Here is a 16,977-nt window from a genome sequence, read left to right on the forward strand (position 1 = left end):
AGTGTTTGATATTTTCTTCGACATTGCACACTCCATGTTTGAATGCTATATGGATGTTGTAAACAGTACCATTTACACAAATCGATATTTCCGTGCTGATTCAGTCCGCACAAGGATAATTGTGAGACCGCGATCTATCCTTCCCAAGAGGGCGACGAATGATTTGGCAAACATGTGTTTTCAAATTTAAATAAGAGCCTTGTGTCAGACTTAATTCAGATATGAAAATTGATGGGGAATGACATTCACTATATTGCAAAAAACCACCTTATATTTGATCGATCACATATCTCTGATTCATTCTTAGTGAGGGATCGAACACAATCATGGTAGCGAGGAAACGTGACAGTTTTTACATAATACTGATTTTAAGAGATGAGGACTGGTATGTCCTTGGCGTAATGTCATTGTTGTTCCCATTGAAAAAGACAATTCAGATCCTTCCAATTATCGATCTATATCATTAACTAGTTGCGTTTGCATGTCAATGTAATGAACGGTCAATCATCGTTTAGTGTAGCATTTGGAAACCAATAATTCATTGCGGTTACCGCACAAATCAATGTACTATCAACCGTTTGTAATGTTAGAAACTTTTATAAAAATACCCTTTGTAAAAAACATCATGCATCTATTTTTAATTTGAAACGGCTTCTGACATCACTTGGGAACATGGTATTTTGAAAGATTTACATCATTTTTTAATAAGACGCCATCTGCTTCATTTTGTTTTCAGTTTTTCAACACTTTCAAGTTCGTGTTTGCACAATCTTCTCTGATCATTGATATCAGGCTCAGGATATCTTGCCTGTGACCTTATTTAGCTCTGACATTAACAGTCATCCTGAGGAATGGAATATGTGTGCACAACTGAAAGACATGTACGACTGTGTGTTGATAAAATTCAAAAATCATCGCTGACATTGATTGAGGTATGCAATGTGGAGCTTGAGCCAGTACCTCACCACTCCCTCATTTAGAATTAGCAACAACTCTTAGAAAATCAAGAACCTTTAAGTCCATCATATAAATTCATATTGCATGGGATAAAAATGTTAAATGCTGTACTGGTCTCCCCTGCTACTTTAACAGGTATTAAAAAATATATCTGGGTCTTTACGCGGTTGAAAACTTTCAAAAATGTACACAATAGGCATCTATAACTTAAACCCATTTTTCGTTCATATTTGATCATGAACCAGTTTGGAGTTAGATTGTGATTCATATCGGTATCATTTTGACTGTACCAGTTGAAGCTGTAACCAGTCAAGTGAAATGTGCAGAGGGTCGTGGGAGTATTGCTGAATGATTGTGCCTCTTTGGCTGATGCAGAGAAGAGCTGTAATAGACTGTACCATGTTTGGTTAATCGTTAGTGGACATGTGGGGCTACGAATTCTGATTTACTGGTATTCAATCAGTTGCAGCATGTGGGTTTAATTTCTTGCACAGTAGGTGAGCATATGCCTTTGAGGACGTGTGGATACAAAGTTTTGTGCTTATTGCATTACCATGTGAAGAATGTTAAAAACTTTTTAAACCGATTTTCTGGCCATTTTGATGCTGAATCATAAGTGCCACTGTTGACAGCTGGAACTTTTCCCAACGTGTTTGTACTGACACCCATGGACTCTTATAACCGTGTAGTTTTCAAAGTGAAAGTGATAACGTTTACTGGCTACCTTGATAGTGTTCCTTCACTGTAATGCTCACTCTGTGAAGAGACATGTGCTGTTTCAAATTTAAGAGGCTTTCGTGATACAAAGTGAGTGTTTGTATTCATCATCTAAACTTCATTTCAAAATTTAAAACACACACGCGCGCGCGCGCGCACACACACACACACACTACATGTGTACTACTCTTTGACCGTAGCCAATATTTTCATGCATGATATAGATTTATTACAGATACTTATGTATATTCAATTGAATATCTATGTGTCAAATCTACATAACATTGAAAATCAATAGAACGTCTATATAGCATTGACACATCAAGTGTCTAATGTCGATGACAAGACCAAACACTAGAGGTGCTCAGGGAAACGATTAATGTAGCAGTAGTTCAATCATTTCGATCGAAACACTTGGTTCAGAACTTCAGACTGACCACTTTGTGAAATAAACACAAGTATTATACTGGTTTGCGCTGCATCTAATATGTCATGTACAGTTTCCGGTGTGCCATACTGTTAGTAATAACTCTTGTATCTTGTTATCAGTAAATAGAACTACAGATTTACTGTGTTGATGTCTGCCAGTGTAGCTCTGTTTACAGCTGTAGCCATGGCAACACCCCCACTAGTGCCCTTTGGTAGAAGTACAACTGATCTGTGGGTCTGGGTCTGTGCGACACACGGTGACGTCTTTGTCCTATATTACTAAGACCAACGTGTCCCTCATGAAGACCAACGTGTTCCTCATCAAACGCAAACACAGATCTGTCGATCATCAACCCAAGATAACAAGATAACATAACATAACATAACTGTAAATGGCATCGTGTAATCGTCTCTGACCTGTTTCATATTTAGGACAGGAATTTCCAGCGGTCATTAGGAACTCTCGCCATCACATATCCTCAATCTTTATCAATCATCCAACCTTCCTGGCAACATCAAACGCCACAGATTTTTATTTGTGAAGAATGTCTTACTTTTAGGGATCTGTGTGCTGACTGAAACTGTTTAGATTCAGACGGAGTGTTGAGGCCATAAAATCTCCGTCATTTCGCTCGTTACTTATGCATCACCGTTCATATAAATGTATTTCTCACATGGACTCGACAATCAGCTAAGAGGTGTTATTTTTCTCTTCAGTTTACACATTCAGTTCAACATTAAACATTATATAGCAGCAGCCGTACAGGAAACATAGATCATTACATCAAAGTCATAAAACGATGCACCAAACGCGTTGCGACTTTAGGAAAAGAGGTGAATGATTCGTTGTTGTTATCATTTCCTAGATATGACTGCCATGATGCCGAGCTTTATGAAGAAACTACACATTAAACAGTATACATTGAAAACTGGCAGTTTTTTCTGACACTTCAAAAAAGCATATTCAGTTATTCCTGTTATTTCGCAAAAGTCAAATAGAGATGACCAGAATATTACGGCGTGAGATAACAGTGCCATCGGACGGGATTGGTAGAAAAACACAAATTGTCCAATGGATGTGTCCAGCAAATAGGATGTGTGTTCATTGTGCCAGTGTAGAAGTTGCAGTGGGCCTAAGACAGTTTGGTGATGGTTGCCATGACAGCAGTGGTTTGTCAAGGTGGTCGTTGACGTGAACATCTACAACTTCACCATGATCGCCATCACGTCGGCAGCGACTGGGTCTGAAACAAAATGGTAGTGATAAAATCACCTTATACACTGATTTCAGTATTGCATCTCTATTGCCAATGACCTATTTTCCAGACGTACGTCAGGTTACGTCTAAAGGTGCTTTCTCATGGTGCGACCTGTAGCAACAACTTCTACAACTGTCCCAGCTGCTTTGTATCGATGTCCGTGTATTTATGAGTTACAAACCGTTGCTTTATAGTTCATTCTCAATCATGCTCTTAGGTCACCTTTTAAAAAACAGCGTCACAATGGAATCTGCTCTCAAATGTCGCATTAAATTCGTTATCAAACGGGTATATTTTGTTTTGTTCGGCATTGGTTCAAAGGGGTTAGAGTTAAACTGGCATTGTTGTATGAACAGTACATGAACAGTGAAAACTTACTGATTTATTTTTCACGTTTCTGGGCTAGTTCTTGCCCTTTCGTCAGTTGGAAAATGATATAGTTAACAACATATTCATATTAACGTAGAGGAAGCCACATATATACATAAATATATATGTTACAGTCAGATTTTGAAATCAGTCATTTCGTGAAATGACTACAAATTTCAGTCGATTCGTGAAATGACTATGGCCAGCCATTTGGCGTCAACAATACTTGTTGTGCAACAATACTCAATACGCTTCAGTCCTCTCGTGAAATTTCGTTTCATCTATATGTGGTGGACAGGGGTTTGTGAGGTGTGGCTGCCCTGGACACAGCAAGTGTCAAACAAACAAGTGTAAACGCTTCAAAGAAAGTGCAGCACTCGCTGTCACAATAGATTTACTGTTAATATCAATAAGTGATTTTGAATTGCGATTCACTTTGGTAGATTAAGATGTATAATGACATTTCATGAAATGACTCAAGCACATTGATTGTTGTTATACAAAAAAAGATGGCTGGCAGTCTTAGTCATTTCGACTGGAATTTTCAGTCATTTTCACGAAATGACTGATTTCACAATCTGACTGTAACATATACAAGCACAATAGTAGAAGGAGATATAATTAAGTATGTACAATGAGGTGAGGGAGAGAGGGAGGAAGATAGATAGATACATATATATATATGTGTGTGTGTGTGTGTGTGTGTCTGTGTGTGTGTTTATCTAGCAGAGAGTCTAAAGATTTCTTGGTGATGCACGTAAACATTTACACTCACTGCCGTATGTCCAGTTTGTGCTTGTTTCTTCAGCAGAGACCAGGATGTAAGGGAAGCTGGTAGTGTGTTCCTCCCAGGGACACCCAACACTCTGATGGTGGTCTATCACCGTCAACCAGCCCTGGTCGGTATCACAGGTCAGGTATATTTCGTTGATGACGAAATGTCGATTGCCATGTCTAGAAACAAAATGCGTGTACGTGTAATGTACTCAAGGATACGTTTGTAGCTTTCACTGCTGTTTGGTTTTCTTTGCCTTTTATCAAGCGTCACATCCTTTCCAGGATGAGGACCAGTCAGACATCGAAGTGGTTCGGTTTATAATGGTTGCCACATGAAATCGACCAACCAAGTCTTATTATTTGTGTCATAATTTTGGACACCCGAACAAAAAGTTGTTTGACAAACGATCATGATTGTTGTTGTCAATTTTCGCTGAAGTTTACATATTTGTTGGTAGAATAGGCACGTGTGCGCGTTACACATGTGAAATTTCACAACACACGCTCGGTGATTACCTGGCTCGCTCTCTCTCTCTCTCTCTCTCTCTCTCTCTCTCTCTCTCTGTGTGTGTGTGTGTATGTGAGAGAGAGAGGGAGAGAGAGACACAGAGAGAGAGAGAGAGAGAGAGAGAATGTGTGTGACTGACTCTCTGTAGGTGCGTGCGTACGTGTGTGTCTGTGGATTCCTCACACGCCAGATGTGAATATTGTATATGTTGACCCTGCATGATCTACTATCAGCAAAGGTATCTTGATATAGATGCAACAGTTTACACCAGTACGTCACTACATACAAGAAACAAGAAATTGTTATCCATATTTAAGTCGATTCTAAACTTAACGCTGATGTAACGGTTTTAAGCCGTCTGTTGAGAAACGCCCTTTGAATTTCAGAGAAATACTTAAGAGGTTTGATAGAAGTCCAAATTAAAAATGTTGATCACTGAGTTAACATGCATGTACGATGGAGAAAAGGAAAGAATTTCTTTGCAAATGAAAGTGGTAAGATTCAGACAATTTTCCTAAACAATATCTCACAAGTAAGACCTGAAACCCGTCACGATATATCCGATGTACAATATACATCTTTAAATGTTAAAACTGTCAATTACCCCTCAATGCTGAATAGGTTGGTGGTTGTTTCTGGTGCCATCAAATCGTTCCACGAGGATGCTATCACGTGACTACGTTCAAACCAGGAAGTGACGCTGCATCCGTTGCAATCAAACGTCACGTTGCCAATCGTGTCGCCATCTTTGTAGAGACCCAGTAAAACCTAAGATAGAATTTCGTCCTAATTAAATCATGGTTATCGGACTCTGGATACAGAACCGTTCTTTTGAGTGAGTGAGGAAGTGTAGTCTTTCAACAATATTCCAGCAATATCACGGAAGAGGACGCCCAAAATGGGCTTCTCATATTGCACCCACGTAGGGAATCGAACCCGAATTTTTCGCATGAGAAGCAAATGTTCAACGATTAAGCTACCCCACCGTCCCTCAGTTCTTCCGAAGGTCCATGAATCATAGTACTACAATAATAGACCTTTATTTACTTTCTGAGAAATCACACTTATCATGTTTTCAATCAGCGTCTGTTCAGACGCAGTCTGTCGCCCGGTCAGCTACGACTTTGGGAGCACCGAGACGCCTTGTGAAATACATGTATTATCAAAACATCACATCATTGGAGCATCCAAAATAGATACCTCTAAATATGTGATAGATTAACAAATTAGGCTGATATTTACCTTGGTTGCTCTATATATTTGATGTGCGATCTATACGAGCGAGCAAATAGCGCGTGTGTAAATGTATGCTTGTCAATAATAAGAATAACTACTTCAGATGTTGTGGGATATCGATATACAAATATAGAAGTCTATATATAGGACATATCTTTATATATTTATGACAGGAAACATAGAAAAACAGAACATGGAGAACAAGTGCGCAGTGCACATTTGAATATTTCACGTGTGGCACTACAATGCACTAGACACATGAATACATCATGTGTAAGACTACAATCAAGGAATCCACACATGAATACATCACCTGTAACATACATTACGACAATGCAATCCACACACATCTCACCTGGGAAACGCCCCAGTGATCCCACGTCTCCAAATGTCTGGTTCTGTATTGACGGTCACACGGGATTGAACCGTTGAGGGACAAGCAACCCGTGGGGACTTTGTTGACGATAGTGTACTGGTCGTCGCGACGAGTGGAGTTCATGTATTCCTCAAGAGCTGATTGGTTGATGCCAGCGGTTGCTCTGAATACGAGAGTCCACTCGCCAAACTTTGGGGCACCTGAAACATTACAGAGTGAAAGTTATGCCATGTTCCCATCGTCATTCACGCATTTAAAACCACCGATCTTCCATATTCCTGTAGCTGCTGTCCACTCACCTATGCAGGTGGTCCGAAAGCCTAGACTCTAATCATGTATACTTTTTATCAAAATAGGCCATTACATTTAATTTGAAAAAGAAGTCTGAGAGATATGAGGCGATAATTGGGCATGTTTCATTTAGGGCATTTGAGGAAAGGCCTGGGCGGAAGGGAAACTAATGTGACTTACTGACTATGAAGGAATACTGGTACAATAATAGTACAATAATAATGCTTCAAAAGCTTAATGCATATCCTCGAAAGTCAGCTAGGTACTGCGATTCATTTTAGTCACCGCTCTGTAACTGCAACGTTGTCCCCTACAGGAATGGCAACGGAACGCGCTTAACGTCTTTCCTTATCAGAGCGTCGACGTGTTTTCTGGTGTTGTGAACCTAGTCGTGGTCACACTCAGGATTGATTCAACATGTGATTACATTTAGCAGACTTGTCTAAACGTTCAAACTATGACACCGCGTGTTTTTCAGTGTCAGTCAAACAGTACTTTTGACTTTGTATGAAGTGAAATTGTACATTTGCTGTACATTGTACAATTGAATACTCAATTGAAATTGAAACAGATGTTCATTTATATATACTTTTGTTTTCTTTTCACGTTTGGTCAAACACTCTGTATACTTTCTTTTCAGCACTAGTTTAATTTGGGAAATTTGTTAAATTGTTAGATGAATATACTGAGCAAAGGTACGTCTGCACTTTGTCATGCGAACGATGAGCAAGATAATGAACAAAAGGTCATGTAATCTTGTTTGAAATGATTGAAAAACATGAAAACGAATTTCAAGCAGTCAAGTGCAGCCAGTGCACTTTTCCAGACGAGTTTTATATTGAGCAATTGTCTTCCCTTGTGTAGAAGGGACAGACCCGACTCGATCACTGTAGAAGTTTGTTGATTTGTCAGGTTATACTAGGTCTACCAATCTGAAAGAAACGAGGGAGCGTTTTCATGCGTTTTACATTTGGCTAATTTCATATTTTCTTGTCTGCTTTTTGGATATCTATTTTGAAATAGCAATATGTTGGGAGATTACAATGCGACATTTACACTACTACGTGATACAAATTCAATGGTCTTTATGTACCCCTGTTTTCATGCATTTCCTCCTTGGCCCTAATACGTCTGTATTGTGAAACTAGTATTTCAAACATGAATTAATTATTATAAACTTGTTCTGTATCGATATTTTTTCGATGTCACGATTAGAATATCACTAATGCCCTTGTCGGTTTCAAGTTAATACAAGGGTTTCATTTGGGAAATTGCTGTCATCGTTCCTGGAGTACCAAATCTGTTGCAAAAGTACACATTTCCAGTATTGCTATAACAAAATATCGGGATGATCCTAAACCCACTCACAGTCGTTCCATAGCCCCAAAACACGCATAAACACCACCATCCCAACTATTTGCACCGATACGAAAATCAAATAATCCCCAAATGCTCAGAAACCAATTGAAAGTGTCCAGATTCCGACTCTCTACATGTGCGTTCACGAATGACCATCAAATCATGATAATTCCAAGTGTTCGCAACAGGGGTAGGTATTGCATCCAATAATGGCACCTGTCACAAACCCAGCTGGCGGTATTCTACCCAGTAATGGCACCTGTTACATACACATGCAGGGGCCAATGAATGGTTAGGACCTTATTGTATTCACAAACACCTACCATTCTGCGGTTCCAGGATAACCCATTCGGGCATGTTCTCCTCCACGGTGGCGTTGTTGTTCAGAACGCTGGCGTCATGGAGCTGGCATACACTGGTGGCGGTGTTGAAGTTGATGACAACACAAGCAGCATTGCAGCGACAGTGACCACTACATTTTGCCACTGTGCAGAGGTTGTCAGATGGCTGACAGGGAATAGACTCCAATATCCCGCTTAGAATATGGTAGCCAAAGTATCTGTCAAATACTTCAACATTGGTACGTATAGTATCAATACTGATCCAAATGAGAAGAAGTAAGTAATGCTTTCTACTCATTGAGAAAATATGTAGTTGAATTTACAGTCCTATCTTCCCTTTGTCATCACACCCTCCTCGTCCAAATGTGAACTTAGCACAGACCAATCAGTCCCACGTTGTTACAAAAGCAATGACGAAACTATTTATCTTTACTTAATCAATACTCAATAAGAAAAGTTCGTTTCAGATGTCGTTTAATTCCGCATGAAAGATGCTGCGATCGAACAGCATCTATAATTCCTCTGTATGGATAAATGAACAACACGCCAACCAGTATTGATGCCTTGCACCGCTTCAGTTCATTGTGTATACTCCTGTAATTAAGTGCCATATAGTATCTAGGCAATAATTACCTGACGCAGGTATCAGGTACAAATAGAGTCAAATCGTTCTTGGCCTTATTACAGAAAGCAACAGAATAGCGGTGAAACGAATTTTATCAGAAGCTATTGACAAATGAAATAGATTCGATACCTTTTCAGCCACAAAATCCATTTTTCTATAATTACATTTTTTTGTCACTTGCGTTGACTTCCTCACTAACAACTGAGTGAAAAGCCAGACCTGACCATTATGAACAGAAGAAATTTGCATCTATCTTCGAATTGATTGCCTTGAAATACTTATTTGATAGCAAATTGTGTTTCAGAACTATTCCGTTTCACACAACATGGTAGTAACATTACGTGCAGTAAGTCAGTATTTCAAGCCAGTATTTTGAAGTATTTCTAGGATAGATGAAAACAATAATTATGAAATTCAACTGTACGTTAATCACCCAACTTGCGAGTAGTCATTATCGTCATGGTCACTTCGTCTTGTATTACCTGTCATGCAAGGATTATCGAATCATTTACCCATCTGTTGATCAATATTGTTATCATATTATTCAATAAGAAAGACTATGCCTGTACCATTGAAACTTACTGAAAATCAAGACAATTTTTAAAATATGTGAGTAAGTGAGTTACGTTTTACGCCGCTTTTAGCAATATTCCAGCAATATCACGGCGGGGGACACCAGAAAATGGGCTTCACACATTGCACCCATGTGGGTAATCGAACCCGGGTGTTCGGCGTGACGAGGTAACGCCTTAACCACTACGCCCACCCAAAATATGTATTACCTAGCCCATCACAGTGGTGTGATAAACAGTCTTTCAAGGTCTGTTGTGAACGTTAGCAGTTCCCAATGGAGCTTTTTGGGACTTTGCTGAGGCCTTCAACGCTCCAACGTTCAAACCACGTTTGAAGAAGAGTCACGTGGCCCTCCCTGAAGTCTTCCAGGAAAGAGCATGCTTTGGACAGTGCGTGGGACCAAAGGCTGCAGATGAAGTTCAGAATTCCAGGTCATGGTTCCTTAGTGAATTTTAGATGGTAATTCCTTACATTTTTCAATCATTGTCTTGACCCTTTGTTGATGTAGCGATGTCCAAAGTCAACAAATTTAATGGCATATGCGGGATAATGGTGTACAAGGTTTGGCACAATACAACTTCAACTTAATCCCCTGAGTTAATCATAATCCACATGATATTAACTCCGTTTGCCACAAACTTTATTCTTGCTCTATGTTATATTGTATCAAGGTAGGAAAAGAGATTTGGCGATCCATATGTTGAACAGTTTCAAGTAAAGAAATTAACACATATAACACGTGGAAGAGTGATCCTGAAATTCTTGCAGAATACGACATATTCGATGTAGTTTATCATATAACAACAAAGAAGAAACAAATAAACTTTAGCTATTTAATGCTATCGGATGCATGATGGATTGATTTACACGGGTGGATGAGAGGGTTTTTACATCGCATCGGCAATACTAGGGTTACAAATTGATGCGATCAAGTTACTTATAATTACATACGCGTTAACAAAGCACATAACGGTAAGGTATGTATGACAGTTAAACAATAGAATACGTCAGTATGAATCATTAGTTTACAAATTATTTTCATCAGAATGATTTTATTATACAGTAAAACCAACCTATAGACCACTAGTAACCAAAGTAGGACCACCTTACCAAGGATCATTGGGTCTTCTGGATCTTGTGCCACGACATGGTGTTCGTTCTAAAATGCTCAAAATATTGGGAAGTATATATGAAAATATAAAGATTTGAGTCAGAAATAATAATGATTTGTTAGACACTATTACTAGTCAACTTGGAGTCAGACAAGGCTGTATCTTAAGCCATTTTTATATTCCCTTTTCACCAACGAATTGGCGATCCAGATCCAAGGAAAATGTACAAATGGAATTCGGTTACATCCAGATATGTTTCAAATCTTTTCATTATTATTTGAAAATGATATCATATTCCTTTATAGTACAAAAGGTGGTTTACAAAAAATGATAAATGAATTAGAAAATTATTGCAATGATTATAAGTTGACTGTTAATAAAACTAAAACCAAAATCGTTGCTTTCAAAAATGGTGGAAATTTGGCAAAAGGTGAAAACTGGTATCACAAAGGCTCTGCTATTGAAACAAGTAATTCTTATAAATATTTAGGAGTTAATTTTACAAACCATCTTTCCATGCATATAATTCAAGCCTCACTGCAAGGTGAAAAATCTTATCAGGCATTATCAAATGCATAAACCACTTGGTGACTTATCATACAATTCATTTTTCAAGATTTTTAATGCTAAAATATGTCCTATCTTGTGGTATGGCGCTGAGATATGGGGAACCAGAGTTTCCGATGCTTTAGAAATATTTATATGCTTGTAAGAAATATCTTGGGGTAAAAAATAATGCATGTAATTCGGTAGTATACGGCGAATGTGATTTCCCTTATATATTGAAGCAAATGTGAAAGGTATTAACTATTGGCTAAAATTATTGAGTATGGCAGCAAGTAGATTGCAAAAATATGCTGTAATATGATGATTACTCATGATAGAAATAGGCAAAGAAATTGGATCACAAACGTAAAAGAATTATTATTCTCTATTGCATTTGCTAATGCATGACATGAACAGCATATAAAATCTCACTCGTTATTCCTGTAATCTGTTAAACAACGACTTAGATATGTGAACATACAAACCTGGAATGAAACTCATCTGTAACTAGCACGTTTTAGTTTTATAATGATGAAACAATCTATCCACAAAGAACAGTACCTGTCTATGTTAAACGTAAGAAAGTTCAGAATATGTCTTGTGCAATTCCGCTGTTCATCCTATGATTTGCTAATATATCAGAATGGGTTTCAATTTGTTGAAAAGTTGATATTCCTTCCAATTTGCAGTTGCTTTAAATTCCTGTAAATGCTCATATCCCTCATAGTTTGCCCCTGCAATACAGCGCCAGTTGCATGTAAAACGGATATCTATATATTAACACACTCTTGAACAACTAAATAGAAAAATACCGACATTGTTAATATCGATTGTTGTATTTGTATTTACATTTAGCTTAAATTCAAGGCAATGGTTTGCTGCAACCTACTTTGTATTGGAAGTTCTCTTCTCTAGTACAAGAATACCATAAATATATATGGAAGTAACTGAATACTGTCTGTTCAGTTTTGGCACACAACTGTCACTAATTCATTTATTAGATAAACAAAAAGGGGCTTAGCATACAGCTTTGGCAGACGCCGATATCACAATCAAATATTGCTGACATAACACAATTATTAAGCACACATATACTGAGTATTACATTTTATTTTTCGACCCAATTTGCCACTCAAGTCGTGCCGCATGAGTTGCGTCCATAATGTATTCCTTCAATTGAATTGAATGCCTTGTCAAAATCAAATACATTTCATACGACCTTTACTTGAGATATACTGCTGTAAGTGGCTCAGAAGAATAACATAATAAGTAATTAAGTGTGAGCACATCCTCAAAATACCTAAATCAGTTGCAACTTCATCTTCCAAAAACATCGAGCGTCCCAAAAAAATCAAAGAGATGCCTGAACTAGTTACCATTAATTTAATTCTCAGGAACGGAGACATTGGATAAATTTTGAAGCTGGTAAGGTAGATTTCATTTTTTTCTTCACAAAAACATTTAGGATCCTCAAGTGGTTCTTCCAATAAAAGAAGTTTGCCATTACATGCATACGATATTTCTGTACATAACAATCGAATGCCCTGATATGCTCAATAGGATGGGCTGCATTTTATTTCTGTTTTTTTTTAACAGAGGATGGGTGATTTTCAGAATTATAAATGTTGATAGACACAATCTCCGTTTACCACCAGTACATATTTGTCTTTTTATATATGTTTCTAAGTAGATGCCACCATACACAACCTTTCCATTACAGGTGTCAGCGTTATAGAGGATGAAGTGATATGCTAACATGCTTTTATTAATTTGACAGTATTTACTAATTTAACTGGTATTGATAACATCTCCAGGAATTATTGAAATTTCACCATCACTATGTGATGTCAATCTGACACATGTAATAGTTCTCAGCGTCACATGAAACGTCATGGAGGCCGCCTCCATACACCATTGCACAGTCTTCATTGAAACCTGGAGATGGTTCGCTAGTGTCCCAGAAGGAGTTCAAGAGCACATTGCCATCAGCCCACACGTAGGTCCCTTCAATAGCAATGTCGTCAAGGCCAACATACACGGGCTCCCCACCTGTCAAATTTGATATAACTGTAACATTGCAGACAGAACATTAATGACACCTTGGATCCATCAATCAGTACTGTTAACAATTGAAAAATGATTCATGACAATTCGTGACGATTCCAGTTTGTCTAACACTTTCACAGAGTTGTGATACAAGTAGTGTTTCTGGATCGTTGTTCTATAGTGTACTTACTCATGGTCAGAAACCTTATCCACCTCAGTGATGGAATAGGCAGGGTTGATGACCTTAGTTAGACGTTTTCATTTCCAAAACAACTATGTTGACATGCCGTCACACATAAGTAGAATTTATTGACGAAATGTAGAATTCCCGTAACACGGTGAACACATGTATTATTCTGCATATACCTCTGAATATATATTAAAACTACTAATGCACGTGCCCGCGTTATACAGGGTGAAGTGATATGCTAACGTCGTAGGCACATATTTACAAATGAGGGTTCAAATATAAGACCTCCAATGCTTATTCGCATAGTGTGCAAAACATCTTGAAACAACTGATCATTTCAGATCTGCATAAAGTATTAATTAATGTTCTGATACGTTTGTATGTAAATACTTTAAGCTCAAATGATTCGACATCATTGATATTGAACTTCACTATGATTCAGAAACTGTACTTGATAACATTTATGGCATCGATCCAAATACTTCTGATGGTGTCCATCACTTGTTGACATTTGTCCACGCCTGTTTGAACCGTCAGTTGACATCCGTCTCCTTCTCATTCAGCATTAGCTGCTTCCATTACTTGTTACCATTTCTCCACGTCTTCCAGAACAGACACGTGACCTCCGTCACCTTCGCAGCCAGCTCTGGCATCACTCACCTCTAAAGTCAGCAGTTGCTACCATCACTTGTTACCATTTCTCCACGTCTTCAGAACAGACACGTGACCTCCGTCACCTTCGCAGCCAGCTCTGGCATCACTCACCTCTAAAGTCAGCAGTTGCTACCATCACTTGTTGAAATTTCGCCACGTCTTCCATAACAACCAAGTGTCCCCCTTCAATTGCGCAGGCAGCTGTAGCATCTGCCCAATTCGTCTTGTTTAGAGACAGCCTGTAGCATGCAGGTGGGTTGTCAAATGCAATGTAGCCCTCGGGGATGGGACAGGTGTCTGCAACCAGCATTGGCAACAGTGACAACACAATGGGAAAGGACGCAGGTTTAGTCTCAACAGTACAGAGGTGCCTGTCCTATTGAAAGACTGAAACAAGGGAAACCAGAAATATATCATAGGGATATCAGTGAACCTCTATTTTGGCCTGATCAGTTTCAATGACGTTTCGGTGTGACATCACTACCACATCACCCTTTGTTTCGGTGCTCTACACACGGAACATTGATCCTCAATTTCTGAGTGATATGTCGGTAATGCATGTCATTATACATTATGCATCATAATATAAACAGACTGAGTATATTAACGGCAAATCGATCGGTCATGATTCGTGTAATAATTTAAGCAAGCGCCATCTTTTTGCGCCATCTTTTCTTGGTATGACGTTGAATGGAATAAGACCACCGACCTTGGGCAGACACCCTGTCCACTAAACCATGAAGGCGGTATATGTACTCACTCACTCTGTTCCCGCAGTTGTTCGTTACCTGACTCCCGCACATACAGCCTGGCGCCATCAAGATAACCGCTGTTTATCACAGAAGGAAAGGACGCTGAGTAGAGTAGACACTGGCCGTCGTTGATGTTGATGTTGAACATGGTGCAGTTGTTGTTGCTGTGACATGCGTGAGCACAGGTTTGCTGGGTCTTTGATGGGAGTTCAGAGATGCGCTGAGGGGTAGTCATGTTCAAGTCGTTGAAATCCGACAGAAAATGGTATCGTTGCTGTTGATCAACCCTATTCAGCAAACTGTTGTTTTGAAAAGAGTACTCAGAGTGATCATGTCAAGTTTGTTTTGACGTTGATATTTTTAATAGCTAGTGACAGTCACTGGCCAACTGGGGATCTTTCAACGAAACGGCCTTTACAAGATTGACCTTAAATCCCATTCTTTAACATTGCACTAAGGTTACCTTAGTGACTCACGATCACCTTAGTATCCTGAGAAAGGAGGCCCAAATTACTTAACTACGCCTTTGGTCAGGTATATTTCTAGATTTGATCTCAGTGAACATAATCTCTTGCTACATCAAACTTGCAAAAGGTAAGCCTATTGACACATGTGAGTGCGAACATAATGTCACAACTTCTCAACAATAGTGATCAAACGGTTAGTAAAGCAGCATGCTCGGGAATGCCAAAGAAGGTTTTGCTTCAAGATTCCATTTTTCCAGTGATTAATGTTAGAATGGATCGAATGAGTGAGTTTTAGTTTACGCCGCTAACCCAGGAAATCACATCGAGAGACACCAGAAATAGGATTCCCACAGAGTATCGATATGGGGAATCCAACCCGTCGGCGTGACGAGCGAACGATATCCCACAAGACTATCCCACTGCGTTTAGCAAGTGGTAAGCTGATCAGAATTTTTAATGACGTGCTCAGAAAGGGGAACCTGATGTTAGAATTGACAGCAGATGTGTTCATATATCCTAAAGAACATAGAGCGGAAATCTAATAAATTTGACCCAAGAGCAGCATGAGATCCAATAAACGTCGTGATTTCACGTGTGAGCTTATACTTTTTTTATATCACCAAAGTTAACGTATTTAGACCAGTATATATATATTGGCAGGTTGTTTAATGCCGCACCAAGCAATAATCCAACTATATGGCGGCAGTCTGTAAATAATCGAGTCTGAACCAGACACTCCAGTGATCAACAGCATGAGCATCGATCTACACAGTTAGGATGCGGTGACATGAGTCAATCAAATCAGCAACTCTTAGGACAAGGCTTAATTACAGAAGACCACTGTAACTTGGAACTTAAAAATTATTAAGAGAAAGAGAAGGGTAGAATGTTGACGAACTTATGAAGCTGTACATACCCGCACAGGTTGGCCGAGGTTCTGAAAGTCCAGCACAACAGTAACAGACCAAATAGGGGTTCCATCTTTCCTGCACTGATCCTGCCTACTAGTGTAGGCACACAGACCAGTGACAGAATATTCCCAAGTTTATGGATTCTACGTCAACTTGAATGGACATCTAGTTTCCAAAGACGGATCCATCGATGGTATATTTACATGGATAAAAGGTTTTTAACGTTCGGCGTTTAACAAACACTTCATTTTCTCGGTGGTCTCTTTAAAACAATCACAAAGGGTTGTAATTAACCACTTTTACCAGTTAATGATTATTGTTTACACAAATGTACAACCTGAAGACATACAATTACCGGTCATTCATAGATCCTTCCTCTGAAATGTCTCACAATGAACCAGTTGACCAATGAAATTAATATCCTCATATGCGAAGTTTTCTATTCTGTGTTTCACTTAGATAAGGTAATTCTTGGGAGTAGA

The 16,977-nt window shown here is 38.8% G+C and overlaps 1 protein-coding gene across 1 annotated transcript; it reads right to left on the reverse strand.

Annotated features, from left to right (window-relative positions):
* Nucleotides 1-3,269: 3,269 nt before the first annotated feature.
* Nucleotides 3,270-16,565, reverse strand: LOC137296571 (uncharacterized). The gene is made up of 8 exons (XM_067828375.1): nucleotides 16,483-16,565; nucleotides 15,154-15,404; nucleotides 14,477-14,662; nucleotides 8,602-8,775; nucleotides 6,608-6,828; nucleotides 5,621-5,784; nucleotides 4,507-4,685; nucleotides 3,270-3,347 (listed from the first exon to the last, which is right to left on the reverse strand). The coding sequence occupies exons 1-8, from the start codon at nucleotides 16,563-16,565 to the stop codon at nucleotides 3,304-3,306; spliced, it is 1,302 nt and encodes a 433-aa protein (XP_067684476.1). The 3' UTR covers nucleotides 3,270-3,303.
* Between the last annotated feature and the right edge of the window lie 412 nt (nucleotides 16,566-16,977).

The sequence above is a fragment of the Haliotis asinina genome, chromosome 9, assembly GCF_037392515.1.
Source record: "Haliotis asinina isolate JCU_RB_2024 chromosome 9, JCU_Hal_asi_v2, whole genome shotgun sequence".
Classification (NCBI taxonomy): Eukaryota; Metazoa; Mollusca; class Gastropoda; order Lepetellida; family Haliotidae; genus Haliotis; species Haliotis asinina.

Coding starts and splice junctions, on each gene's coding strand:
- LOC137296571 (XM_067828375.1), bottom strand. CDS start 16,565: ATGGAACCCCTATTTGGTCTGTTACTGTTGTGCTGGACTTTCAGAACC. Junction 15,405..16,482: donor GGGTATGTACAGCTTCATAA/GTTCGTCAACAT, acceptor TTTGCTGAATAG/GGTTGATCAACAGCAACGAT. Junction 3,348..4,506: donor CACAAACTGGACATACGGCA/GTGAGTGTAAAT, acceptor ATTTTGTTTCAG/ACCCAGTCGCTGCCGACGTG.